Source organism: Apodemus sylvaticus, chromosome 20 (genome assembly GCF_947179515.1).
Source record: "Apodemus sylvaticus chromosome 20, mApoSyl1.1, whole genome shotgun sequence".
NCBI classification, from domain to species: Eukaryota; Metazoa; Chordata; class Mammalia; order Rodentia; family Muridae; genus Apodemus; species Apodemus sylvaticus.
In genome coordinates this window covers 53,969,126-53,994,733 of record NC_067491.1, presented here as the reverse complement: position 1 = coordinate 53,994,733, position 25,608 = coordinate 53,969,126, and the positions used below count along the sequence as shown (strand labels likewise).

General features: G+C 51.9%; 2 protein-coding genes across 4 annotated transcripts; one reads left to right on the top strand and one right to left on the bottom strand.

The window, feature by feature from the left end:
- Nucleotides 1-7,414: 7,414 nt before the first annotated feature.
- Nucleotides 7,415-17,523, top strand: Ilvbl (ilvB acetolactate synthase like). 3 transcript variants are annotated; one of them, XM_052164864.1, is made up of 16 exons: nt 7,415-7,568; nt 8,049-8,193; nt 9,554-9,755; nt 9,873-10,000; nt 10,084-10,222; nt 10,297-10,408; nt 11,962-12,061; nt 12,393-12,490; nt 12,597-12,733; nt 13,986-14,120; nt 16,004-16,118; nt 16,200-16,369; nt 16,481-16,551; nt 16,647-16,718; nt 16,901-17,006; nt 17,095-17,523. In XM_052164864.1, exons 2-16 carry the CDS (start codon nt 8,059-8,061, stop codon nt 17,271-17,273), a joined length of 1,899 nt encoding a protein of 632 aa, XP_052020824.1. In that variant the 5' UTR covers nt 7,415-7,568; nt 8,049-8,058; the 3' UTR covers nt 17,274-17,523. The 3 variants fall into 3 exon arrangements, with proteins under 3 accessions (XP_052020824.1, XP_052020823.1, XP_052020825.1); XM_052164863.1 differs by having other exon boundaries at nt 7,415-7,589; XM_052164865.1 differs by lacking the exon at nt 7,415-7,568 and adding an exon at nt 7,614-7,807.
- Syde1 (synapse defective Rho GTPase homolog 1) lies at nt 17,524-24,655 on the bottom strand. Its single transcript, XM_052164862.1, has 8 exons — nt 24,490-24,655; nt 22,564-22,908; nt 21,756-22,400; nt 21,362-21,576; nt 20,349-20,475; nt 19,975-20,135; nt 19,116-19,341; nt 17,524-18,923 (listed from the first exon to the last, which is right to left on the bottom strand). Exons 1-8 carry the CDS (start codon nt 24,575-24,577, stop codon nt 18,523-18,525), a joined length of 2,208 nt encoding a protein of 735 aa, XP_052020822.1. The 5' UTR covers nt 24,578-24,655; the 3' UTR covers nt 17,524-18,522.
- Nucleotides 24,656-25,608: the final 953 nt, after the last annotated feature.

The following is a 25,608-nucleotide window of genomic DNA, read 5'->3' as shown; positions in this document are numbered from 1 at the left end:
TACATCTTACATGTAACATTGTTTTTACTGATTTTGAGAAGAAGCCTGGGATGGAGAGATGGCTCAGTGCTTAAGAGAATTTGAGTTTGCAGAGACCCCACATGTGAACATTAGGCATGTACATAGGGTGCACACATGCAGACTAAACACACATTCCATAAAATACAGAGATCTAAATTAAAATAAACTACAGCCCAGACCACCAGCATTTTCTTTGTTTCTTTGCTTCTTTGTTTGTTTCTTTCTTCTCTCTTTCTCTTTCTCTCTCTCTTATCTCTCTTTCTTCTTCTTTTCTTCCTTCCTTCTTCCTTCCTTCCTTCCTTCCCTTCCTTTTCTTTCTTTCTTTCTTTCTTTCTTTCTTTCTTTCTTTCTTTCTTTCTTTCTTTCTTTCTTTCTTTCTTTCTTTCTTCTTTCTTTCTTTCTTTCTCTTTCTTTCTTTCTTTCTTTCTTTCTTTCTTTCTTTCTTTCTTTCTTTCTTTCTTCCTGATTTATTTATATTGTTGTGTCCAGGCTGTAAAAATCTCAAAGAGACCTCCAGGAACTACAACTCTGATGTAGAGACCTCCAGGAACTACAACTCTGATGTAAGCACAATGAGGGTTTTTATTCAAGCCTCCAGCTTGGGTCACCAACCTTCTGGTGGAACAGGAAGGAGAAGTGACACCAGGTCTAGGGGGAAGGGGGGTTCATAAAAGGGAAAAACGCAGTGGAGGGTTTCCAAGCCTTGGCATTTCATGAGAGGAGGTGAAGGGATGCTGGTCCTTAGGCTAATTGGCTTTACAGCACCTGGTTTAAACCCAGAGGCGGAGCCTACATCAACAAAGGAGCACTGGACCTGGGGAATGACTTCTGTTTTCTTTCTTTTTTTTTTTCTTTTTTGGTTTTTTTTTGAGACAGTGTTTCTCTGTGATAGCCCTGGCCTGTCCTGGAACTCACTTTGTAGACCAGGCTGGCCTCGAACTCAGAAATCTGTCTGCCTCTGCCTCCCCAAACACTGGGATTACAGGCCATGCGCCACCGCTGCCGCGACTGACTTCTGTTTTCTTAGCCCAACTCTGTTGTTACCAGCCAGCTGCACCTGCTGTGTCTATTTTGCAAGCTAGGGGCAATTTATGATTTTTCTCAGACCTCAAGGGTGGGGACCATGCCTCTCTAAGGGCAAGTTAACTTAGAATGGAGTCTTAAGAACAAAATGGAGTTTATTCTGCTACTGCAGTCCCCTTCAATATATGTGAGTACACTGTCCCTGTCTTCAGACACATCAGAAAGAGGGCATTGGATCTCAATAACAGATGGTTGTAAGCCATCATGGGGTTGCTGGGATTTGAACTTAGAACCTCTGGAGAGCAGCCAGTGCTTTTAAGCACCAAGCCACCCTCTCCAGCCCCAGCATTCTTTCTTAATTTCTTGGTTCGATCTACAGTTCATTAAGGGTGCAGAGCAGGCACAGATTCTCAGGCCTGAATTCCAGCCAGCAGGCAGCAGAGGACTCTTTGTGAGTTTGAAGCCAGGGTGATTTATATGGCAAGTTCCAGACCAGCCGGAGTTATATAAAGAAACCTTGTCAAAAAAGAAAATATTAAAAAAGAAATTATTTAAGAGCTCAGATGACTTGGGGCTGGATGCTAGCTTAGCCTTGCAGGAGGGGTATCACATTAGACATGTTTTTCAAATTCTGAGCCTTAAGCTTTCTCATCAATAAAAAGGAAATAGGAATCTCTTTTCAGAAAAAAAGCCAGGAGCTGGCTGATTACCAGAACCCATTCTTTTCTTCCTTTAGCAATAGAATCCTGGACTAGAGTTCAGCTCTATGGTAGAACACTTGCAGAGTGGATGTTCAGATGCTAAAGGTGTCTCTGGGGGTAGTTTTTTTTTTTTTTTTTTTTTTTTACAGAGTTTCTCTGTATAGTCCTGGCTGTCCTGGAACTCACTCTGTAGACCAGGCTGGCCTCAAACTCAGAAATTCACCTGCCTCTGCCTCCCAAGTGCTGGGATTAAAGGCATGCACCACCACCGTCCGGCTTCTGGGGGTAGTGTTAAGTGCCTTTAGTCCCAGGGAGTCTGACACAAGACAGGATAATTCAGTTGGTCTCAACCTGTGGTTCAAATCCTGTTGGAGATCAGATTACCCTATCATAGGAATGACCTAAGACCATCAAAAAACAAGATATTATTACAATTTATAAAGTAGCAAAATTACAGTTATGATGTAGCCACAAGAATAATTTTATGGTTGGGGGTCACCGCAACATGAGGAACTGTATTAGAAGCTTTCAGCGTCAGGAGGGTTGAGAACCACTGGGATAATTGATACTTAGGAGTTACCCAGCCTGAGCAACATAGAGAGACTGCCAAAACCCAACAAGCTGGAAGGTGCTGTGGGGGTGTTAAAGTACTACCTTTACTCATGATGGGTAGAAAATAAATAAAGTCAGTTGTTCCCTTGCAGGCTTCGCAGCGCTGCTCACCTAGAGAAACCAGCGCAAAACTGTTTTGGGGGAAGTTTTATTTTGTCTTCTAGTATCTTCCTCTCTTTCTGTGTGGCCACCCCTTAGAGATGAGACTGTTACTTTGTAACCATGGCTGACAACATTGTATAAATCACTAAAACCCAAGCAATGTCTTTAAGTAGGTTAGGGAAACCATCAGAGGCCAGTAAGCCTCTGAGCTGTTTCAAAGGTGGAAATTCATGGCAACACAAAGATGCCCTCTTAGTTGTAAAGTGCTTTGTTAAATTCACTTTTACATTGCAACAAAGTTAACTCAACACCCTCCAACCAACCAATCATACAAGCCCACAGGCACCTCTTACCTCAGGGCCTGAGTCAGATCTGGGTACTGTTATTGCTGAACCAGTAATGAAACATGGGAGCTTCTTTCCTTTCTACCTGTTTCATTATTTGATTTCATCAGTCACTGTTGAGTCATCTCGCCTACCCCAAGGCTGTCTGTTTTGATTGATATATACAACCATTTTCAACTATGCATGACCCTTCCCATAATCCATTTTACTTTAACCACGTGCACAGGCACACGATGGTAAATGATGGATTCTCTTAAAAATTCACTTAAGGACACAATTGTGCCTTACTATGAATGCACCCCAAGCCAATTCAGACTGGGACCACCTACTGTCCAGGGTGATCAGGTGGCATTGGGAATGTATTTGAGTAGGAACTGTAAGTTTGATGGTTATTAAGGTAGGAGAGGGGCTGGAGAGGTGGCTCTGTAGTTAAGAGCTCTGTGGTTACCGGTTAAGCTCTGAGCTTAGGGGTTAAGAATGATTAAGAACGCCTCTTCCAGAGGACCAAAGTTCAATTTCTGGCACCCACAAGGTAGCTTAAAAAGTGTCTGTTACTTTAGTTTCAGGACATCTGACATTCTCTCCTGGCCTTCCAGGGTACCAGGCACACAGTGTGTGCTGCACAGACGTATATGCAGAGAAAACACCCATGCACATAAAATTAAAAACAAGAGGAGAAATGTGTTCTCTTGTTCAGGAAGGATGTGCATATCATTCAGTGCAACAGTGACTAAACACAGGGTTGTAAAAGTAGTAAGTGGGGGAAAACCCTTTGCAAAGCCTGAGGTAATGTGGGCAGAAACCACAAATGGATCACTGTTAGATTAGCGTGAGGCTCTGGAACTGTGGGAACAGTGGAAGACTGCTCATCTGCAGCTTCTGAGACCAAAACTGTGGAGGGTATTTCATTTGTGATTTATAGGCAGACAAAGATGAGACTTGAATTTGATCCCTGGAACTCACGAGGTAGAAGGAGAGAACCGACTCTCAAAGGTTGCTCTTTGACATCTACTTCTGTGTGTGTGAGGGGAGGGCCTTGTGGTAAGGCTTGGCTTGTGACCTTGCTCCAATGAGGCACAAATAGGTTCTGAAACGGAATGAATTTCAAGTTAAGTGTGAATTGAAGGCTTATGGCTAGAAGGGAAACTTTAACAGCCTTGTCTTGGATCAAAGAATTTTGCTGGAGAAACATCAGACATTTAAAATTCAGTGCTCTGGTTAACAGGCCACGCTTCTGTGCAGAGGGAGCGGGAAGGGTCAGGAGTTTCCATCCATGTCTTCTTTTGCCACATGCTGGCTGATCCTTGTTGCTGTTTGTGTGGGAGGGCGGTTACTCCATCTATTCATAGAACTCCATGAATGTGCCTTTGTACTGAGCTCTGCTTCTTAGATGGAGTCTCCCAGATGTTGACTGAGAGAGGAGCTTGTTTGAAGTTCTTGTCCCAAATTCTGGGGAGCCTTGCCTGGCATGCCACAGGTCACCAGAGAAATTTAGGTCTACACTTTGTGTTCTTGGTCTCATTAATAAAATAATTTAAGAGGGAAGCTCAGAGACAATGTATTAGAATTTAAAAGAAAAACAACAGGGCAGCCAAGCTGCCAGGAAGGACGGAGAAGAGGGAGACAGGCGGTGTGCCTTTTGAGCTAGTCTGGGATATTTGGAAATGGAGGTCAGCAACCAGACATAAGGCAGACAAGCAGCTATGTAGCACCAGATGAGGAACTTCAGAGAAAGAGCAGAGAAGCCCGCAGTGTGAGGAATGTATGTTCAAGGACTGGCCAGCATCTGAAAGAAAGGAAAAAGACATTTTTTTTTAAAAAGAGAAAAAGGAAAAACTATCATTTTTTGAGCAATTTGGGAAATCAGACATGGAAACTAAAACACCAAGATTAACATAAGAGGGCCCGTGAGGTGGCAGGCTCAGTGGTATCGTGCCTGCTGTCAAGCCCTGAAGAACTGAGTTTCATCCGCAGCGGGTCTTACATGCTGGCAAGTGAGAACCAAGTTGTCCTCTGATCTCCACATGTGTACCTTGCACGGAGTACAGTGTGATAAAAAAAATGAAAGACTTAACATGTCAAAGAGGTCAGTTTGTAGAGGAAAGATGGGCATGGTGGACTGCGTGTAATTCACCTCAGAGGCAGAGCTCACTGAGGAGACTGTCTGTATGAGCTCTGGGTTTGACTGAGAGAGCCCGACTCATTGAATAAAGAACAATGGAGGATGGTTCTAGACCTCAGTGGTGTACATCCCCCCTCCCCCCCTCCACACACATGGAAATGAAAAATGAAACAGACCGGAAGCCTTTACTTACCTGGGTTTTTAACAAACAGAACTTTCTTGAGCAGAGTCTATGAAACACAATCTGGAGAGGCAGGGTCTCCACAGGGCCGTGTTTCTCCAGCCAGACCCTTCGAGGGCTCCTTCCTCAGCTCTCTGTCCCACGTCCACCTTTGGGGGTGTTTTTCCTTTGTTAATAATCTGCCTCCGTTTCTATTTCTAGTCACAAGTCCCTGGTATAGTTATTTTGCCCCAGGACATACAAGCCTGGGATTACATGCTATCCGAGCTCAACGTCACGGCTCAGGGCTCCTAAGTGTGTTTTGCCCGACACACTGGGCTTCCTCACTGTTCTCTGACTTCCATCACTAACTTAGAAGACACAGACTCCTTCATCCTCTCTGCCAGGATTTTCAGCTTGCCTCTACTGTTTTTTTTTTTTTTTCTCTCTCTCAAACTCTTAATAAAAATGTTTTTGGGATTCTTTCTGAGTCCATTTTTAATTCATTTTATTAATGAGACTAAGGACCCCTAAGAGGATACTAAGTAACAAGTTGATCTGACAAACCTTAAATGAATCAAGAGGAGAAATGTGCCAGGAAAAGCTGTGTGCTGACACAGAGTAACTAGTTTGTTCTTTGTCTCTGTGTGTCTGTCTCTGTTTCTTGGTTTCTGGTCTCTCTCTCTCTCTCTCTCTCTCTCTCTCTCTCTCTCTCTGTGTGTGTGTGTGTGTGTGTGTGTGTGTGTTACTGGGTGGGGATAGAATCCAGGACCTTATAAGTAAGAAGTAAGTGCTTTGCCACTAACTACATCACCAGCCCAAATACTCTTTTTATTGGCCTCGGAGATGTAATTGAATCTAGAAACCCCTTTCAGGAAGTATGTGATTGATCCCACTAATAGGGCCGGGGAGGAGTGTCTTCCTGTACTGCTCCTAGAAAGAGAAAGGAATGAAGGGATAGAAGGGAGAAGGGCCACTTTAGAGACAGATGGGATAATCCAAGGCAACTCTTTTCTTAACTTTTGTTTATTCAGGTTGAAGCCCTGCCCCCCCCCCCTCTTACACCCTCACAAGTTCCTCCCCCCACTGCCGCTCCTTCTCCTTAGAGAAGTGGAAGCTCCCCTTGGGTACCAGCCCACCCTGGTACCCATTGTCATTGCAGGGCTAAGCATAGCCTCTCCCACTGAGTGCCAGCTAGGGAGAAGCTAGGGGAAGGGGAATCCAATGGCAGGCAAACAGGGTCAGGGACAGTTGTTCGGGGACCCACAAGAAGGCCAAGCTGCACATCTGCTACAAATGCATAGGCAGTCTAGGTGCAGCCCCTGCACTCTCCCAAAACAACTCCTATGGTGGCAGGAAGAGCCCGCTTTGTTTGATTCAAGAGGAAATTGGAGGCATGCTCACAGTCAGTAAGCATAAATAATTCACATGGTAATTTGGCTAGTTTAGTAGGATTTTTTTTTTTTTTTTTTTGGTGGGCAGGGAGGTAAATTGTACCCTTGGCTTTGCATTTGCTAAGCAAATGCTCTATTACAGAACTTAAACAGAGACCCGGGTTGCTGAAAAGGGATGGCTGAACGATTAGCTCTAAAACAGGGCATTTATACCATGGCTTGCAAAGGTCAGGGAACACCGAGGAAGCGGAAGTGGAAAGAATATAAGAGCCAAAAAGTAGTAGAAAGGCTGTGGAATGCTGTCTTGTAGACACGGCCGATGTAATCATGATTTCTGGTTGGTCTCTATACAGTCCTGCCTGTCCTGGAACTCACTATGCACAACAGACTGGTCTTGAACTCACAGAGATCCATCCGCCTGCCTCTGCCTTTGGAGTGGCAGGACGGGATTAAAAGCACAAACCATCACACTTGTTTACATTGTTAAATATCCATTGTTCAGTTTAGGCTCCAGCAAATAGCTCAAAACCCTTGTTTACACAGATGGTCCTTCCTGATTAAAAGCCAGTCAAAGAAAAAGACATGGATTGGAGAAAGGGATTTGTATGGAAGATCGAAGTAAAAGGTCCCCAGATGCCGGACATCAGGAAGATGGCTGAACCGGGCAGGCACCAGACCCTGGGATTTCTCTAAACGTCGTGCAAAGCTACACAGTGGTCCAGGAAGGGGAGGGCCTTGCATATGTTGAGGTCCGGAATAGCGCTGCTCTGGGAAGCTCGGGTGGGGGGTGTGTCACAGTCCACGCCCGTGGAACGTGCGGCGGGATGGTTCTCGCGTGTGTGGAAGGCGCGGTGCAGTGTTAGCCAATTAGAGGCGAGGGAGAGAAGCGACCAATGATAAACGACTAAACGACTCTTACGGGTAGCTTTTTTTCCAGCGAGACTCCGGTTGGGCGCACGCGCGTCACGCTGGACTACGGGGCGCTGCAGAGCCAAGTGGGCAAGAGGGGCTCCGCCGCGCACGATCGAGTCACGTGACCAAGGAGCGGCGGCGTTCCTCTGCAGTCAGGGACCTTTCCTATGGACAAAGGTCATAGGGCCTTGTTTGTGGGTGAGAGTGCAAGGGAGTTCTGTGTAGTGGAGTTGAAAGAGCATCTTATTGTGATGTGACCTCGGCCGGAGGCCAAAGGTCAAGAGTCGGGTGCCCTAGGCTGGGCGATCCGATGGGGGCGTGGCCTTACGACTCAGCGATGTAAGCGTGAGGCGGGCTCTCCGCGGAGGCCCGGTCTTGCGTTAAGGAGGGTGGGTTCCGCATGGGCTCTCCAACAGGTAAGTAGGGACTTCAACCTTATTTCAATGCTACCGCGATCGCCTTGACCTACTTTTAGATTGGAGATGGTGACGTCAGGGGGCGGACTTAGCCTCCCTGGGGCGTGGCTTTCAGGCCAGCCTAGATGCGTCTGTGGGCGTGGCCTGGCAGGTCGGGGGGTGTGGCCCAGGTCCGGTCGCCGGTCCTGCTTCCGGATTATATTATAGTGCTCAGATTCTGTCTCTGCGCTTTCTTACTTAGGTTCTGCCTCATGGAAACTTCTGCGGCCGCTGCATCTGCCGGGGGCTTCTTCCCCTCGTTCCTGCTCCTGGCGTTTGGGACGCTGGTGGCTGCCGTGCTGGGCGCCGCTCACAGACTGGGGCTCTTCTATCAGCTGATGCACAAGGTGCTTAGGGCAGAAGGAGGGCTAGGGGTAGGAGGGGACTAAAGGTGCTTTTTCAGGTCATCCACTGTGCAGGTGTGGAAAGCGAGTCCCGACTAGTCCAGAAGTGGCTGATTGGGAGATTCTTTTCAGAGCTCAGTTTCTTTGCCAAACTGTATATGGGCCTGGCTTTGTAACTAGTACGAGATAGTGGGAAATTGTCGTTGTCTAGACAGCACACACTCTCCGCCTACTTCCATACCCAGGGGGCTGGGTTATTTTAACAGCAGGAGTTTTAAACATAGTGAGATTGGCGGGCTGAAGGTAGGCAGGGGAAGGAATGGGCTCTGATAGTAAGCTCTTCCGGGGAACTTTCTTAGCATATCTTGTACCATCTTCACTGAAGTAGGTGCTATAATTTCTGTCCTTGTGCCCACAAGAAGTAAATGATCCACAGAGAAGTTTAGTATTTGCTCTAGATGACAGGTTTGGGAAAAGGCTGACCCCCAAAAGTCATACTCTAAATCATTTGTTCCATTCTGAGAACAGTTCCATTCTTGCCCTTACCCGATCCCTTCTCTTCTAGTCAGGAACAGCGTCGCTGACCTTGAGGGATCGTGAACCTACCTACTGAGGCTTGGATGCACAGGGTGGCCTGTGCCAGGAGTCACTTCCGTGCTAGGCATATGGCTGCTGGCAGGATGTCAGCTGGACTTGTGCCTCACCAGCAGAGGGAGAGGGAGGCAGTAGGCTGGATGGAATTAGCACTCCGGGTGCCAGGCCCTGCAGGGGTACTAGGAAGCAGGCTCAGGTCTAAGCCAGGGGCTTTCTACCTCTCGCCAGGCTCTCCTGGACTCTAGGTTTCACATCCACCTCCTTTCTTCCCGATTGGCCCAGAATGTCTGGAGCACCGAGTGTAATCTCCAGAGCCACTTAAGAACATAGGCTCTACCTCAGTTTGCTGCTTGGTAGGCTGGGAAAAGATGGTCACAGGTTCGAGCCCTGCCCAAGCTACACCAGAAGTTTGAAGCCATCGTGAGAAGCCTAGTGAGACCTTGTCTCAAAATAAAAGCCAAAGGAAAGCTGATGATATAGCTCAGTGGTAGACTGCTCGCCTAACACAGTCTGCGCCGAGCAATCCCCAGCACAGCTTCAAAAAGAACATGGCTCCTGTTGGACTCTTGTCACTTGGGCAAGTCTTAGTGTAGGACAAAGAGAAGAATGAGATTTGCTAAGTCAGTGTACCCGTCTCTGAACTGGGCTTAAAGTGGTATGTCTCTAACCAACATCTAAGTTCCTCTGTCCTCTGACCTCCCTCCCTGATCTTGTCCCTCCTCCTGGGCTGACCTCTGACTGTCTTCTTCCTCATCTCCATGTGGCCCAGGTGGACAAGAAAAGCATCCGGCATGGTGGAGAGAGTGTGGCAGCTGTGCTCAGAGCCCACGGTGTACGCTTTGTCTTCACATTGGTTGGTGGGCACATCTCACCGCTGCTGGTGGCCTGCGAGAAGCTGGGCATCCGAGTGGTAGACACGCGGCACGAGGTCACTGCCGTCTTTGCTGCTGATGCTGTGGCCCGCCTGACTGGTAAGGGCCAGGGGCTAGCAGGACAGTGACACGGGCCCTGTGGATGAGAGGCAGGGGCTTTGGGGATAGGACAGTGGTTGGGAGGATGGCATGGTTGTCACCAGTTCTGTCTTCCAGGGACAGTGGGTGTGGCAGCAGTGACAGCTGGCCCTGGCCTCACCAACACCGTGACTGCGGTGAAGAATGCACAAGTGGCACAGTCCCCAGTCCTGCTTTTGGGTGGAGCTGCCAGCACCTTGCTGCAGGTGCCTAGTCCTTCAGGGTGGCCGGGATCCCCAAGAAGGCTCCTCAAGCTTATCTGATAACTGTCCCATGCCTTCTCTGTCAGAAACGGGGAGCACTTCAGGCCATTGATCAGATGTCTCTGTTCAGGCCACTCTGCAAGTTTTGTGCTTCTGTCCGAAGGGTACGGGACATCGTGCCTACCCTGAGGACTGCAATAGCGGCTGCCCAGTCAGGCACCCCAGGTAGGTGGAGGAGGGGCTGGGGCTTGGGGGCTGCAGCAGAAGGGGTCGTAGGCTGCATCTCCCTCTCCCTGCAGGTCCCGTGTTTGTGGAGCTGCCTCTTGATGTGTTGTATCCTTACTTCATGGTTGAGAAGGAGATGATACCAGCCAAGCTGCCCAAGGGCCTCATGGGCCGAGTGGTCGTCTGGTGAGTATTGCTATCCCTACCTCAGCCCTCTTCCGTCTTTTGCCTCTTTTGTGGTCTTCTCCCTAAATGCACCCCTCCTTCTTTGACGAGTTCATCGAACACACATGGACTTGAAGAAACCAGCTCTAGGCAAAGCATTTCTCATAAAGGTAATTCATGTGCAAAGGTCCTGAGGCAGGAGGGAACGTGGCAGGTCTGGCAAAGCAAGGCCTGGCCCTTGTGATTAGAAAGAGGAGATTTTCCCGTCCTCCTTTTCCTTCTTCTCTTCCTCCATCTCTGCCACCTGGTTATCTCTAGCTTCTCCTTTTGTTTTTTCTTGCCCCTCCCTTCTCAGCTATTTCGTGGGCCAGATGTATGTGCTAGATAGCAGAATAGGCATGGGGTGACTTCAGTGGACAAGATATTCAGGTTCTTATGCACTGGTGTGCAAGAACTGTTTTGTGTGTCAGATCAAGCAAAATGATTTTGTTTTGCGGACTTGCCCCAAAAAAAATTCTGGCTCAGAATTCTGTGTAGCTCAAGCTGTTCTAGAACTTGAAAATTCGCTTCTTTCAGCCTCTCAAATGTTGGGATCATAGATGGGTGCCCCAGGTCTGTCTGCAGTCTCGCTCTTCAGGCTCCATGACCTCCTGGTCCTTCTGTCAGTCTCCCCATGTTCTCTCTCCCAGTGTCACTTGGAAGGCTGGCTTTCCCCGCCTCCCCTTTATATATTTTTAACTTGATTGGTTTTATGAGAGAGGAGTTAGCTTTGTATCCATGCTGGCTCACTATTAGCGTGAGTCCCCTTGCCTTAGTATCTCCGGTGCTGCATTGTCTCTCCTTTTTAAAGCACGTCCCCATGGCTTCCTTTACTCTTGGCCTCCTGTTAACTCCCTGTAGCGTTGACTCTAACAGACAAAGCAGGCTTTGGCTCTGAGCTCTGACTGCTTCCGGTGTCTGTCTTTAGCAAGAATGAGTGTTCCTTGAGGGCAAGGCCTGGGCAGGATTTCTTTTTGTGTCACAGAGCCTTAGAAACTCAAGGCCCGGGGCCTCGTGAGTAGGGAGACAGGAGGCACTGCAAGAACTGAATGGGTAACCTTAATAACTCCCACAGACAGCATTTTGCAAAGTGTTTCCTTCCTGCCCTTGCAATGGTGCTGGAGATGGAACCTGACACTGCCTATACTCTAGGCCAGGGCTTTGCTGCTGAGCCACACTCCCAGACCGCAATGTGCCTTATATCCTGAGAGGGCAGATATGGGAACTTCCCCATTTTACAGAGTTGGAAGCTCAGGATGGTGAAGGGCCTGGCCCCAAGTCACACAGCTGGGGTGCTGTAGGGCCAGGGTCACTCACAGCCCTAGGTTCTGTGCTGGCATTCCCTGCTTGCTTTGTGTTTCTGGGAACTGTGTCAAATTCGGGTAGCTACCTGAAGGGCTGGAACTGGAGACTTGGTCATTTAGTGTCCCTGGATCGTGGTTTGTCCTCCCTGATTCCTTTCCTGACCTGTTGCTTTTCTTGGCCTCCAGAGTCCTGCACCAACCTTGGTGACTGGTTCCTCCCTGTTCTCACAGGTACTTACAGAACTGCCTGGCCAACCTCTTTGTTGGGGCTTGGGAGCCTCGTCCGGAGGGACCTCTGCCCTTGGATATCCCCCAGGCATCTCCTCAGCAGGTGAATTAACTCTCTTTCCTGACCCGTGACTCCCTCTTAGCAAGGTGTTGCAGATCTCTTTGGGCCAACACTGAGGCCGCTTTCTTGTGGGCTGGTGGCGACCCCAAGATGATCCTTAAAAATTTTAAAACCATGTGTGTGTGTGTGTGTGTGTGTGTTGTATGTGTACCACTGCTTGCATGTGGAGGTCAGAGTGCAACTTTGTGGGTTGGTTCTCTCTTTCTGCTTGTACATGGGTTCTGGGGATTCACCTCAGGCATCATGTGCTATTTCCCGCCACCTGTCGTGCCAGCCTGCGGGATGGCTCTTTGGTCTCTGCCTGTCACTCCAGGTCCAACGCTGTGTGGAGATCCTGAGCCGGGCCAAGAGGCCGCTGCTGGTTCTGGGGAGCCAGGCCCTGCTGCCCCCGACCCCGGCCAGCAAGCTTAGGTGAGGAGCGCTCCCCCTCGGTCTTAAAATCATGCCCTTGGTCCCTGGTGTGTCAGTGGCCTTGGCCATACTGACATCTGTTCCACCTGGACCCCTTCTCTGCCAGGACTGCTGTGGAGACCCTGGGTGTGCCCTGTTTCCTTGGGGGGATGTCTCGGGGGCTGCTGGGCCGCAACCACCCTCTCCACATCCGGCAGAACCGCAGCGCTGCCCTGAAGAAAGCAGATGTCGTTGTCCTGGCAGGTGGGCCCAGTCTCCTCCTCTTCTTCCCTCCATCGGGCCCTGACACGGCCCATCCTCATCTGTAGCACTCCCCCTTCAGGATCACTCACACGTCATCCTCTGCGTCCACCCCTTTCCTTCTAAAGGGCATCGAACAAACCTGAATACTGCAAGGCAGCAAACTCAGCCCAGACTGCAGCTTTGTGCTGTGACCTGGCTTCCCCGAGAGGACGTGTATCCTGGGGACACTTGCTGTGTCTTATATACCTTTTTACACAACGCATTTTCCATTCGCTCTGCACAGCTACGTACTGATGACGACAGAATGCATTCTGGAGATGTGTCACTAGCTGATTTTCCTGTGTGGAGTTTGAGTGTGCATACACAAGCCAGTGGGTGGCTGGGACACTGCCAGGCCCGTTCACAAAACACAATCGTGTGTGTGTGTGTGTGTGTGTGTGTGAACGGTTACTGACTGAAATGTTGGTAGGCTATAGAGCACTAGAATGGTACCCCACATTCAGTGGTTGTGGCAAGTTCATGCCTTACCAATAAGTAGGTTAGGTAACAGTGCTCTATTTGTCTGGGCTCATATGTGAGCCAGGGTTGGTGGGAGGTGTGGGGTGTCTGTCTCGGTGGCTAATTATGTCTTGGGTTGGGTAAACTGAGTCTCCACCTATGCTCCTCTGCTACCCCTCAAGGTCCATGTGTCCCCTGTCCCCCAGTGCCACTCTGGGAGGCAGACCAGCCTGGTTGGGTAACATGCTTACTGTTTTTATTTTCTTCTTTGTGGTTTTGAGGCTAGAGCCTAGAATCCACGGTCTTACACATGATAATCAAACATCATGTGCTACTGAGCTGCGAACACCCCAATCTTCATGGACTCCCGAGTCCTTGGCTCAGTGTGGCAGCATACCATGGCTTTTGCCATGTTTGATCAGGGCCATTCAAGAGTGGCCTGTCCAGAATCAAGAGCTGTGAAATCATGCTGGCTCCTAAGATGACTTAGTGGGTGAAAGGGCTTCTTCCAGATCTGATGACCTGAATTTGATCCTTGGTACTCACATAGTGGGAGGAGGAGATTGCAAGTTGTCTTCTGTCCTAGTGCATGACCCCCACCCCACCCCCACCCCCACTAAATATAAACAGCTATAAAGTCCCTGCAAGTGGCACAGACGCAGGGACAGTACAGGATGGGGACCATCGTACATTCAGTGTGCCACAGTGAATTGGACTGGAGGGAGTGTTCATTGCCACCCTACTGTCACATCAGGTGCTGTGTGTGACTTCCGCCTGTCATATGGTCGCGTCTTTAACCGGGAGAGCAGCATCATCATTGTCAACCGGAACCGGGACGACATGTTGCTTAACTCAGACGTCTTCTGGAAGCCTCAGGAGGCCGTGCAGGGTGAGCAGACCCCAGGGGACCCACTGTGTGTGTGTGTGTGTGTGTGTGTGTGTGTGGTCTTCATCCTGCCTCTGCTGCAGCTAGCTCGAATTTAACGTCGGGTCTGGACCACTTGGGCAACCTGAGACACATTTGCCTGCAGACCCATGGGTGGTTCTGAAGGAGCAGAGGGGGGTTTGGGTTTTGAGGTGACAACTCCTGAGTGCTGTCTGTTGCTTTCAGCTGGACCATGGTCTTTGAGCCTCTCTGTTATTCTTACCCTCCTAATTTTTGCCCCCTTTCCATGTCGTATTCTGGATACTGTTCTAAGGACCTGGACCCTCTTGTAGCGTAGACAGCAAGGTCCTTTTGATTTAGCTGGAGAACTGGTACCACCTTGTGTGTTTGCGAAGGCCATTCCTAGAAGCTGGTAGGCAGCAGGCTGAGGCAGGGAGGAGCTGTTAGAAGGAGCTGGGCAGTCTGGGGAGGCGGCTGCTTGCTTGTGACTCCAGCTGCTTGGTGGGAGGGAGGTGGGGGAACAGAGGCAGTATGATTATCTTTTTGAGGTGTGTTGGTATAACTTAACTTAGTAGGACCTATCTCAAAATAAAATAGAAAGAGCTTGAGTGTCCCACATGGCAGTATATCCTTGGGTTTTGTTTGTTTTGAAGCAGGGTCTCATTATGTACCTGGCTGCCTTAGAACTCACTATGTAGACCAGCTTGGCCTTGAACTCACGTGGATCTGCCTCCCAAGTGTAGAGATCAAACGATTGTGCCATCACACCCAGTGATGATGGTGCACATTTATAATCCCAAGATCAAAGCAGGAGGAACACTGAGAATTTGAGCTAAACCTTGGCCAAAAAATATTGAGTTTAAGGTTAGCCTAGACTACAGTGTGATATCCAACCCCCCCCCCCCAAAAAAATCCCCAAGGGTGAGGGTAGGGGTTTATTATGTGTGGTGGCACAGGCCTTTTTAGTCCTAGCACAGGCAGGGAGATTTCTGAGTTCAGGGCCAACTTGTTATACATAGAGAGTTCCAGGCCAGCCAGCCAGCACTGCATAGTAAGATCCTGTCTCAAAAACAAAACAAAACAAAACAAAAAACAAAGCAACCCAAAATAAACAAGGAAATAAAAAACATAACTGAAATGGGCCCAACAAGATGCTAAGAAGTAAAGGCACTCACTTGCCAACCTGATGACCGGAAATTGAGCCCTAGAAGAAAGACCCCCCCTGCCCCTAGCGTTGCTCTTCCCATCCCTACACACACACAGAAAGTCAGTACATGAAATACAGGACTGGGTGCTGGAGTGTTTACCTGGGATGCTCCAGACCCCGGGTTTGGTCCCTAGCACTGCAAATTTAGCAGATGAGGGAGGGGGCAGAATAGAAACTATATGACCTGGCATGGGGACAGACTGGGTGACCTGGCATGGGGACAGACTGGGTGAGAGACATCTCTGAATGCATGTTGAGAAAGAAAGCTGCCAGCCACTCAGTGCTTGCTGTGAGTTCCCACGTGCTTGGGCTTGAACGACTGCCTAGCTGGGTGACATATTTTGGAGGCGGGCAGAATTGATGAGACTTGGTATCACTGAGGCGTGAGGAGCAGCGGGATAAGGAGACCAGCCTGGGTTTGCAAACTCCCTACGCCTCGTTTCCCAGGCCTTGCCTTTCAGCCTGCCAGGGTTCTCAGAGACTCTGAGGGTTTCACCTGCTTTGTCCTAAGAACGCTTCTGGTCCAGTTCCTTGCCTTCCTTTCAGATGTGGCTGTTGGCTTCGTCTTATATCTGGGGCTCTGGTGTGGGAAGGGTGAGGCTGCGGGGTGGGGGGGAGAGGGAGAAGCCGCCACCCCGAGGCTGGCTGGTCCCACAGCTCTGCTTTCTTCCGTTCCTAGGAGATGTGGGTTCCTTCATGATAAAACTGGCGGAAGGCCTCCAGGGCCAGGTGTGGTCCTCAGACTGGACGGAGGAGCTCCGGAAAGCTGACCAGCAGAAGGAGCAGACCTATCGGTCAGTCTGGGCTGGATGGACACGGCAGGAGTGAGGAGGGGAGGGCAGCCAGCCCTGCTGACTTCCAATGTCCGATTGCAGGGATAAGGCTTTAATGCCCGTGTCTCAGCACCTGAACCCAATACGGGTGTTACAGCAGGTGGAGGGAATTCTGCCTGACAATGCCCTTCTCGTGGTCGACGGTGGGGATTTCGTAGCCACTGCTGCCTACTTAGTACAGCCCAGAGGGCCCCTGCGCTGGCTCGATCCTGGTAAGGAAAGGCCCACACCATGGGCGGTGTGCACTCCCTGGGCGGTGTGCACACCCTGGGCGGTGTGCTCTCCCTGCACCCTTCACAGCCATTTGGTCTTTATCTTTCTAGGGGCCTTTGGGACTCTGGGAGTTGGCGCAGGCTTTGCACTTGGGGCCAAGCTGTGTCAGCCGGAGGCTGAGGTGAGGCATTGGATGTGGGAGACTAGCCGCTTTCTGGGCTGCGAATCACCCTAACTGCCCTGGGTCGTGTCCCCCCCTCCCTCCGCTCCTCCCAGGTTTGGTGCCTGTTTGGGGATGGAGCCTTTGGCTACAGCCTCATTGAGTTCGACACGTTCGTCAGACATAAGGTGACTGGGCTACCCTGAGGAAAGCTATGCCCAGGGTTCCGGGATATGTCATTGAGGGTTGGTGGGTGTGTGGGTGGGGCCTCGGGGGTTTTCCTCAGTGAGTCATAGGCTCTGTCTTGTTGCTGGTCAGACTTTTGAACTGAAGGCTGCCTCCTGGCCTCTTTTTTTCCCCTTTCCTACAGGTACCAGTGATAGCCTTGGTAGGGAACGATGCGGGTTGGACCCAGATTTCTCGGGAGCAGGTGCCCAGGTTGGGCAGTGATGTGGCCTGTAGCCTGGCTTACACAGGTGAGGGGTCATGGTGGTTTGGGCCCAGCTGGGCTTCCGTACCCTCCTGGGTAGACCCTTCGCTATTGCCTGACATGTTTTCTTTCAGATTATCACAAGGCCGCCATGGGCCTGGGGGCCCGGGGGCTGATGCTCTCCCGGGACAATGAGGATCAAGTGGTCAAGGTCCTTCGTGAGGGCCAGCAGCTGTGCCAGGAGGGCCACGCCGTCGTGGTCAACATCCTGATTGGAAGGACAGATTTCAGAGATGGCTCCATTTCCGTATAGGGACTGATTATTCAGGGTTAGTGCACTTGCCTCTACCTGGACTTTGCCTAGCCTGCCTGGAGTCTGCATCCTTGCCTGCTCTGAGCTTGTATCAAGGTCTAACCCTGAGTGGGGAGTGGGGGTACCACGGCTCAAGGAGGCACCTTGGCAGCGCTGGGTAGCTCTTTCCCCAGGCCCAGCTGTACCCTTGTCTCTCTCATAAAATTAATAAATCTCTTGGCTATATGAGCCCAAGGACTCAGTCACAGAACCCGTGTATACTGGTTTATTTATTGTCCACAGAGATGGAAGTGGTGGAAAGAAGTGGGAGACAGGAAGGGGCCCCAACTCTCTCATCACTGAGAGATTTTGGGGTGCCAGGGAATGGAAAGTCCTATCCCACTCTATGGTCCCTGAAAGAGCTCCACATGCCCACTCCACACAGGCCAGTGCACACGAGTCCTCACACACAGACACACGCATGCATGGAGGCAATAAATATTTTCCGTACCAAAGATTCCCCCAGCCTGATACCTCAGGTGGGGGGGGGGGGTCCCTCCAAAAGGGGAGGAGTTAAGTGCTCAGTTTTTCAAGGGCAGGAAAGGGATGCTGGGGAAAGGAAAGGTCAGACTCTGTCTCCATTCGCTGGTTGGCAATTCATCTTGGAGTTTTTGCTAGAGGAGAGGGTTGGGGGAAATCGGCTGTTTTTCTATAAGCTCCAGGCTGCCCCTTCACGGGTGGAGGCCAAGTCTGGTGCTGTTCCCCTTAAGCAGAACCCCATGATGGTCCTTAGATACATCAAGGGAGAAAGAGCCAGAGTGTAGTGCTCAATGCTAATACTGGTTTGGTTGGCAGCAGCAAGAAGTTGACTAGGTGTGTCTTCACACCCCAGGGCAATGCTCACAGTAATTGTGTTCCCCCGCAGAGGGGAGGCGAGAGGCCAGCCTAGCAAGCAAAACTGTCTCAGGCAGCAAGCCAGTGCTCGGGAGAGGGGCCATGGCACCAGGGCTTAAAATGCCAAGAGCCTGGTTTTTGCAGCTAGGGCCCAAACACTGGCACTAGGAATTGGGAATGATTTTTAGCATGGAAGGCTGGTCCCTTGGCAACTCCCTAGCAACCAGGCGTTCAGTCCGAGCAACTCTGGTGAGGTCTTTTTAGGTCGTCAGGGCCTTGGGAACTTGGAACCCAGGCACCAGTAATCAGAACCCTGGTCCTTAGCAACCAGGAAGCAATTCCTTAGTAACCAGAGTCCACCCGCTGCTTTGAGGGCTCAGAGGCACACGTTGATCTGCTTGGAGAGTTCTCTCTCCAGATCCAGGATGAGGGCGTCAAAGTCTTTGAGATTCAGGTGTGGGTTGAAGGGTGCATCAAACTCATCTTCGAAGTCAGCAGTGCCCCTCGGCTCTCCAGTCTCATCATCTTCCTCACTGTCGCTGCCTGTCACGTGGTCATAGTCAGGCCCGGACAGGAAGTCCCGCCCACGCGGCAGTAAATCGCCTCCGCACACGCTCCAGTCGCCTGCATAGCGGTTGCTTGGGGGACTTTCGGGGCCTCCGCGGCCCCGAGGCCGAGTCACCACTTCCGGGCCCGCCAGCGGCAAGTGCAGAGGTGGCTGTCTTTTGGGCCGCAAATACGGTGCGACGTCTGGGGTCTCTGAGGGCCGTCGCGTATCTGCGGGGTCCACAAGGAGGACTATAAGTTGTGATGCAAGGGAGTGGCATTCTAGGTCCCTGATTGGTCTTTCGAGAGGCAAGCTTACAAATTTAACCCACCCAAGAGGCGTGGCCCTCTTTGGATTCCAGCCCATGATTGGCCAGTAGGGAAGCATAAATACGTAAGGGAGGCTGCCTGCGGTGTATTCACCTGGCCAAGACTGTAACAGGTAATGCAGGACTTCAATGTGGCGCTTGAAGTCCACAGCGCTGGTGACTCCTGGGCCGGAGCTACGGAGCCGGGGACGAGAGGGTGTCTGTCTCGCTGGCAGCAACACCGGTCCGAAGCACACCGCCAGGTTCTGCGGGGTCATGCGATTGTGGGTGTGGAAGGAAGAGACCAGGCGCAGATGGTCCAGAAGAAGCGTCAGCGTGGCCTGTGGAGAGAATTGTCAGGGTGGGCACGAGGTGGGCAAACCTGAAACCCTTGTGGCACTTGCAGGACGGTCAGGGGCGTCTTAGAGTGGAGGAACTTCAAGTTCTCACAGCCATAGAGGAGGTGTTATTAGAGGAATGTATTTTGAGAAGTTGAGGTTAAGGCCAAGAGCCATTTAGCTTTGGAATGGAAGGGTTTGAACTCCAACTCACGCTGTGTTAGGCAATTTCAAGGACTTTTCTAAGATCACACAGCCAGCATTTTTGCTTGCGATAGCTTGGCAGATCTGTTTGCCCAGTCTGCTAGACAGCCCAGGCTGGCTAGGAAGGGGCAATGTGGCTCAGGCTGGCCTCCAACGACAAATCCTCTTGCTTTTGACTCTTGCGTGTTAGGAGGAGAGGCGTGCAACCCCGAGCCTGGGTAGAGTCTTGGCTGTCTGACCTTGGGCAAATCACTAAACTGAGCCTTGATTTTTTTTTTTTAACCCAGGAATTGACAGATGAATATCAAGTATTTTAATCAATATCAAGTGCGCGTGATGATCACACATGATGATTACATCTCAGGCATGCACAAAGCACTATACTTGTATTAGCTGCTCTACATGCCAAAGTTCCTGGCATGGGCAACTCACCCTTTCCACATCTGGCAGGCAGCTGAGGAGGCCTCTGGCGCCCTCAGGACCCAGGGAAGCCCTGCTTGGGTGTCCTTGGGCCATGGCTTCCAGCACCACCTGGTAGAGGGGTTGGGTGATGAGTGGCGTAGGCAGCTCCCGAAGATAATCCTTGAGGATGCCTGCGGACAGAGGGGTCCTCTCCGGTTAGGGCCCCCTGGCTTCTGAAGCCAGGGCAGTCACTGGGGGCTGACACGGGGCAGTGAGAAGAAGGCAGGTATAAGAAATGAAACTAGGATCAAACAGGAGAGAGGAGGGTTCCCTGGGGCTTCCAGGCTAGCCTGGAGGTGACCACTGAAGGGAACGAGCAGCCAATGGGGAAACGCCACGCTGACCTGTGATGACATTGATATCAGGGTACACGTCTTCAGAAAGGCACACGGCCGCACTGTCCTGCTCGAAGGCATCTCGAAGCTCTTTCTTCACGGCTGCTGAGCCACACAGGCGGTACAGCCCCACTACCTGGGGATAAAGACAGGAATCTTCCTGGGGGCCACAGATAGCAAAGCCTGACTATTTGGACAAGGGCGACTGTGGATGTGACGGCCTGGGAGGGTAGGGCCATCCGCACACACGGGACTTCACTGGCTGCCCTCCCACTGCTGTCACAGGGCCCCCTGAGCCAGGCCTAGCCATTCAGCACTCTGAGGTCAAGGCAGGAGGGTCACCTAGGCTATAGACTACAGTGTGCGTTCAAGGCTAGCCTGGGCAACTTGGAAATCCTGTATCAAAAAGTTAAAAGGCTGAGCATGTATGAGGCCCTATGTTCAATCCCCAGCACCGGGAGTAAAACAAAACCAGAGACACGTTACCTAGCTTTCTAAATCCCCCAGGGTTGGACCATTTGTCTAGAGTCTTTTCCCTCTGACTTCACAGTTCACATCTTCCAGAAAGCCTTCTCGGACTAACCTAAGCAAGTCAGTATTTTTTGTTGATTTATTTATTTATTTTGGTTTTTCGAGACAGGGTCTCTCTGTGTAGCCACGGCTGACCCGGAACTCACTCTGTAGACCAGGCTGGCCTCGAACTCAGAACTCCACCTGCCTCTGCGTCCCAAGTTCTGGGATTAAAGGCGTGCGCCACCACTGCCCGGCTTTTTTTTTTTTTTTTTTTTTGGACAAGTGCCACCATGCTGGGCTTCCTACTTTAACTCCCCCGCCAGCTAGTTTGACATTATGAAAGCCAACCATCTTTCTCACTCCAAAAGACTGAGCTCTGTGAGGGCTGAGATCTTGTAATAAAATGGACAGATGACCCATGGGTCCTGATGCTGGGGTTGGGGGCGAGTATCGGTGAAGGGGTTCCAGGGAATTTGTCTAAGGTAGCAGGAGTGGGGGCGGCGGCTCACCCGTAGCCCTCGGCATTCGATCTGCCCCACACACTTTCGGATGATGAGAGGCACCTGACCCGGGGACTGCTCACGCTCTACCAGAAGCTGCAGAGGGACCCCGAAAACACGGGGCTCCACTGTGGCAGGGGCTTCTTGCTGTTCCGACAATGTCAGCTTGGCGTAAAGGAGTCCCTGGGGTTCTAGGCGAACGGCCAGTTGTTGCGCTTGGCACCCTGAAGATGTAAGGAGGACTGAGCCGGTTTTGTCCTAAAGGGTTTTGTGTTCTGATCCCCCTCATTTAGGACACCCCTCACTCGTGAAGCCCAGCCGCCCTGGGCAGCACGGGAGAACACAATGCCCTTAGGTTGGTCTTTGTGTCTTGCTCCTCCTCCCTGAGAGTCCCAAGTCTTACCTCGAAAGATGGTTGGCAGTAGCACAGTGCCCTGGGCACAGGGCCGGTGCCGCCTCACGCCAGGGTCCCACGCAAGTACCAAGGCCCGCAGCAGCCGAGCAGCCTCGAGTTCCAGGTGGAAGGTGTGGTCCAGCCTTAGGAAGTCTGGTCCGCCTCGAAGTGGCCCTGTGCGGGCCCGAGCTACCCCATCCACTTGGAGAAGGCAGCAGAGATCTCGAGGGGTGGCTCCCGGAGTTGGTCGTAGACCCCCTAGCCCATACAGGTGCAGGCTGAGACGCCCCCAGAGCGCGGCTGGAGGAGCCCGGGCCGATGGGCCCACTTCATAGGGTCGGAAGGCAGTGGGTGATGGTGGTCCCCCAGGACGCTCCGGAGAGTCACCATCGCTGAGGTACCCACCCCCTGGGCTTCTAGTCCCTCCAGCCACTGATGCCTGCCCAGGAGCCCCCACACTGCTGTCCAGGTGGTAGCGGCTGATGACAGAGCCTGCTGGGGCGGTCCTCTCGCGGTCCCGGCCAGTGCGAGTACTCCTTAGGCTCAGGCGGCGGCGCAGCTCCGGTAGCTTTTTCATCTTCATGGAGAGGCGCCTGGCAGGGCCTGGGGACTTAGTTCGGGAGGTTTTGGTAGGGGGGCTGGTAGGGGCTGCACCTGTAGGGAGAGCAAACTTGAGAGGCCTGGGCCTGGGCTTGGAGTATGGATCTTGTGGTCCCTGCGGGGCTGGGTCGGAGAAGGCGTGGGAACCGCTGAGCCTAGGGTTTGAGGCTTGCGCATGCTTGCGGATGGGAGCGTGAATATAACACTTTGTGCCTACCTTGGATGATTGGGCCTTCTGGCTCAGAGGAAGCTAGCTGTGATGCCAAGGGCTCAGGTGCTGGTGGTCTGGGGTCTTCTTCAGGGATGGGGTTGTACCAAATCTCTCCAGCAGGCTCCCCACTGCTAGGTGTCCTAGGCCCCAAAGATATCTCCTCCGGTGGTTTAGCCCCTCCCAGTACCCATCGGCGGCTGCTGGGCTCCAGGCTTTGGAGGTAGGCCCCCCGGGCGGGGCTCCGAGGCGCCTCGGGGCTGGGGGGTGGTCCCTCTGCTCCAGCCTGAGACCCTTCAAGGACTCGAGGTTCTGGTTCTGGGGGCTTGGGCTCTGGGCGCTGGGTTGGGCGGCCTGGTGAAGAATGAAGATGGTTAAGACCCAACTCTCAAGGGGTCCAGGACAGCAGTCGCGCTGATTGGCTTCAGCCATCCGTTCACATAACTAATCGCCAGCAAGGGAGCTCTTTGCCGGCCTGGAGCCACCGCCTTTCTTGGAAGCAGCGATTTTGTTTGGTCCTAGCAACTAGCTAATAACTTTGCAGTCCTAGTTTGGAGGTCCCCTGCCCCGGCCCCTAGTATTCCAAAAGGGACTGTGAACCAGCCTCAAGAATTCAGGTCAAATGTCCTCGGCACCTCAGGTCATTTTGGCTCTGTCGCCCCTCTTGCAGACAGTCCATTTATCCTAGAATCTTACTCATGTTCACTCTCATCGAGCGGCCTTGAGCGACTCATTTTCCTGACGCTCCATGTCCTGTTTATGAGGAGATTCAATATCATATCCCCGAGCCCCCCCCCCCCCCCTTCCCGGCTTGAGAGAGCTCAGCGTGAGAAGCAGTTCTAGACAATAGAATGTGTAGCCCTGCTCAAGGCCCTCGTAGATGCAGCTGGGAAGGCAGGACAGGCAATGTGACAGGGATCGTGGGCTTCTTTTGCATTCAGCACCCTTCTCCCATTTCCCAAACTCTGCCCCAAGTCCTCTTGGCTCTTGCCCCTCAGCCCAGGCCAGATTTCTAGTCAGTGCCCCATTTCTCCCGCCCCTTTATCTTGGCTCTGGTCTCTCTCTGACATCATGGTTGATTTCCTGTGTGTGTTTATGTATGGGCACCCGGATCCCTTCTCTGGCCCTGGGACCCTTGGGACTCCCTGGGAACGGTCTGGGAGGAAGGGTCAGGCCCTCGGTATAGTGGCTTCCTCCTCTAACTGGCTCCTTCCTAGGACCCCCACCCATATAGCTTTCATTCCTTTAAGGTCCCGTCTTGCTGTCTGTGGATCCCCCAGATTTAAGGATCTCCTATTTCCACCCCTCTACCCCTCTGTTTCAGGTCTCTGTCATCAGTAGCATAGTCCAGAGGATTGTTTAAAGTCAGTTCAGAGGCACGGGACAAATCACCCAACAACCACGTGCCTCAGTTTCCCTGTCTTAATACAGCACGGTTTCTTGGGGCTGCCCACAGTACGTGCGACTGCAGCCTCTGGAGCGATGTCGGCACGGAGGTGGGGAAAAGACTGCAATAGTAGATATAACTCGGCACGACCTCTGTTGGGTGCAGGAGTGTGTCCCTCATCTCTCATCCTCCAGGGCTCGGTGGGTGCCCTCCACCCAGACAGGCCATGTCGATGCGGCACAGCTGTCCTCCCCCACCCCGCCCCTGCCCCGCCACTCTCTGGGCGCCCCGTCGAGGCCCCATTTCCTGTCAGGGGCGAGGCCCCCCTGCCGGGCCTTGCAAGGATCCCAGGGACTGGCATCTCAGGCCAGCTGCACCTAACGGTCCGTGCCCCTCGCCGTACACAGATCCGGTCATATTCCTCGCTTGCATCAGGGCTCCCTCCCGGCTCACCCACCAGGTTCCGCTGCGTACCCTACCGGGGACCTGGGGATCTGAGGCTGAGCGGGGCTCCCATCTCTTCCTTTCCGAGAGCCCCCCGCACTCACCGCGGTCCTTGGCGTCTGACTTTTTCCGGGGAAGTTTCTCCCGACCCCGCAGGCGGGAGAAGGTCTTCCTGAGTAGCGGCTCGGCCATGCTTGGGCCGCGGCCCGGCCGAGTGAGCGCCCCGGGGCTGCGGCCGCCCGCCCCGCCCCGCCCCGCCCGGCCCGGCCCGGCCTGCCCGCCCCCCGGCCCGCGCCAGCAGGAAGCGCATTCCGGGAATGCTTGGCCTTAACTTTTTTTTTTTTTTCTTTTCCCTTCCCGCGGCCCGAGCAGGCGATGCTGGGAGATGTAGTCGCCTGGGGCCCGGAGGGGACATGGTTGGGGTGCTAGGCTGATCGGCCACTCTTCAACTAGGAATGTCATGGCATAGGCTGGGCCTCTAGAACCATCCTCCTGTGTGATGGCACGCAGCAAGCTCTGTCGGGTCCCCAAACCGCATCCAAGGTGTTTATCAGCTCCTGTCTCTCCTCCCGCGCATCGATCCCCCACATCACCCCGTACCTCGCTCACGATCTTGCTCCTTGGGCACCCCAAATGCCCAATTCTCTCACTCCCCAACTCAAGTTACTATTGCTGTTTAACAAACGATCCTCATCTTTAGTGATGTCAGACAGCCGTGAGGTTGCTCACTGTCAGGGATGTGGACCCGGTGGAGACTAGAGATGATACGGTCCTCTTTCTCTCTACTTAGTGAGAACACAGCGAGGATAGCTGTGGCTTCTTAGAACACAGCGAGGATAGCTGTATCTCGAGAATAAGTGGTGAAATCGGAGGTTGTATTATTTTTTAATTATTACTGAAATATTTAAGACTGGACAACTTTCTAAAGTAGATTGAGTTCATGGTTCTGAAGGTCCATTGCACAGTGATGTCATAGCAACTCCTTAAGACAGGAAGAGAGAAAAAATCTTCGTCTTGGGCTCATTCTTACAAGTCTAGTTTTTCTTATGTGTATGTGTGTACACGTCACGTGGATCTGGGTGTCCCGAAACAGCAGGGGAATCTGATTCTCCTGGACCTTGACCTTACAGGCAGTTGTGGGCCACCTGACGTATGGGTGGTGGGAACAGTATCTGAGTCTTCTGGAAAAGCAACGAGCAGTTTTAACGGCTCGAGCTCTCTCT

Bases quoted from the DNA above. Each gene is read 5' to 3' on its own strand.
- Ilvbl (XM_052164864.1), top strand. From the start codon at position 8,059: ATGGAAACTTCTGCGGCCGCTGCATCTGCCGGGGGCTTCTTCCCCTCG. The intron at 9,756-9,872 runs GTAAGGGCCAGG...TCTGTCTTCCAG, and splicing joins TGCTGTGGCCCGCCTGACTG to GGACAGTGGGTGTGGCAGCA. The intron at 17,007-17,094 runs GTGAGGGGTCAT...GTTTTCTTTCAG, and splicing joins CTGTAGCCTGGCTTACACAG to ATTATCACAAGGCCGCCATG.
- Syde1 (XM_052164862.1), bottom strand. From the start codon at position 24,577: ATGGCCGAGCCGCTACTCAGGAAGACCTTCTCCCGCCTGCGGGGTCGG. The intron at 22,401-22,563 runs GTAGGCACAAAG...CTCTCCCTACAG, and splicing joins AGAAGGCCCAATCATCCAAG to GTGCAGCCCCTACCAGCCCC. The intron at 20,136-20,348 runs GTCAGCGTGGCG...CTCTGTCCGCAG, and splicing joins TGATATCAATGTCATCACAG to GCATCCTCAAGGATTATCTT.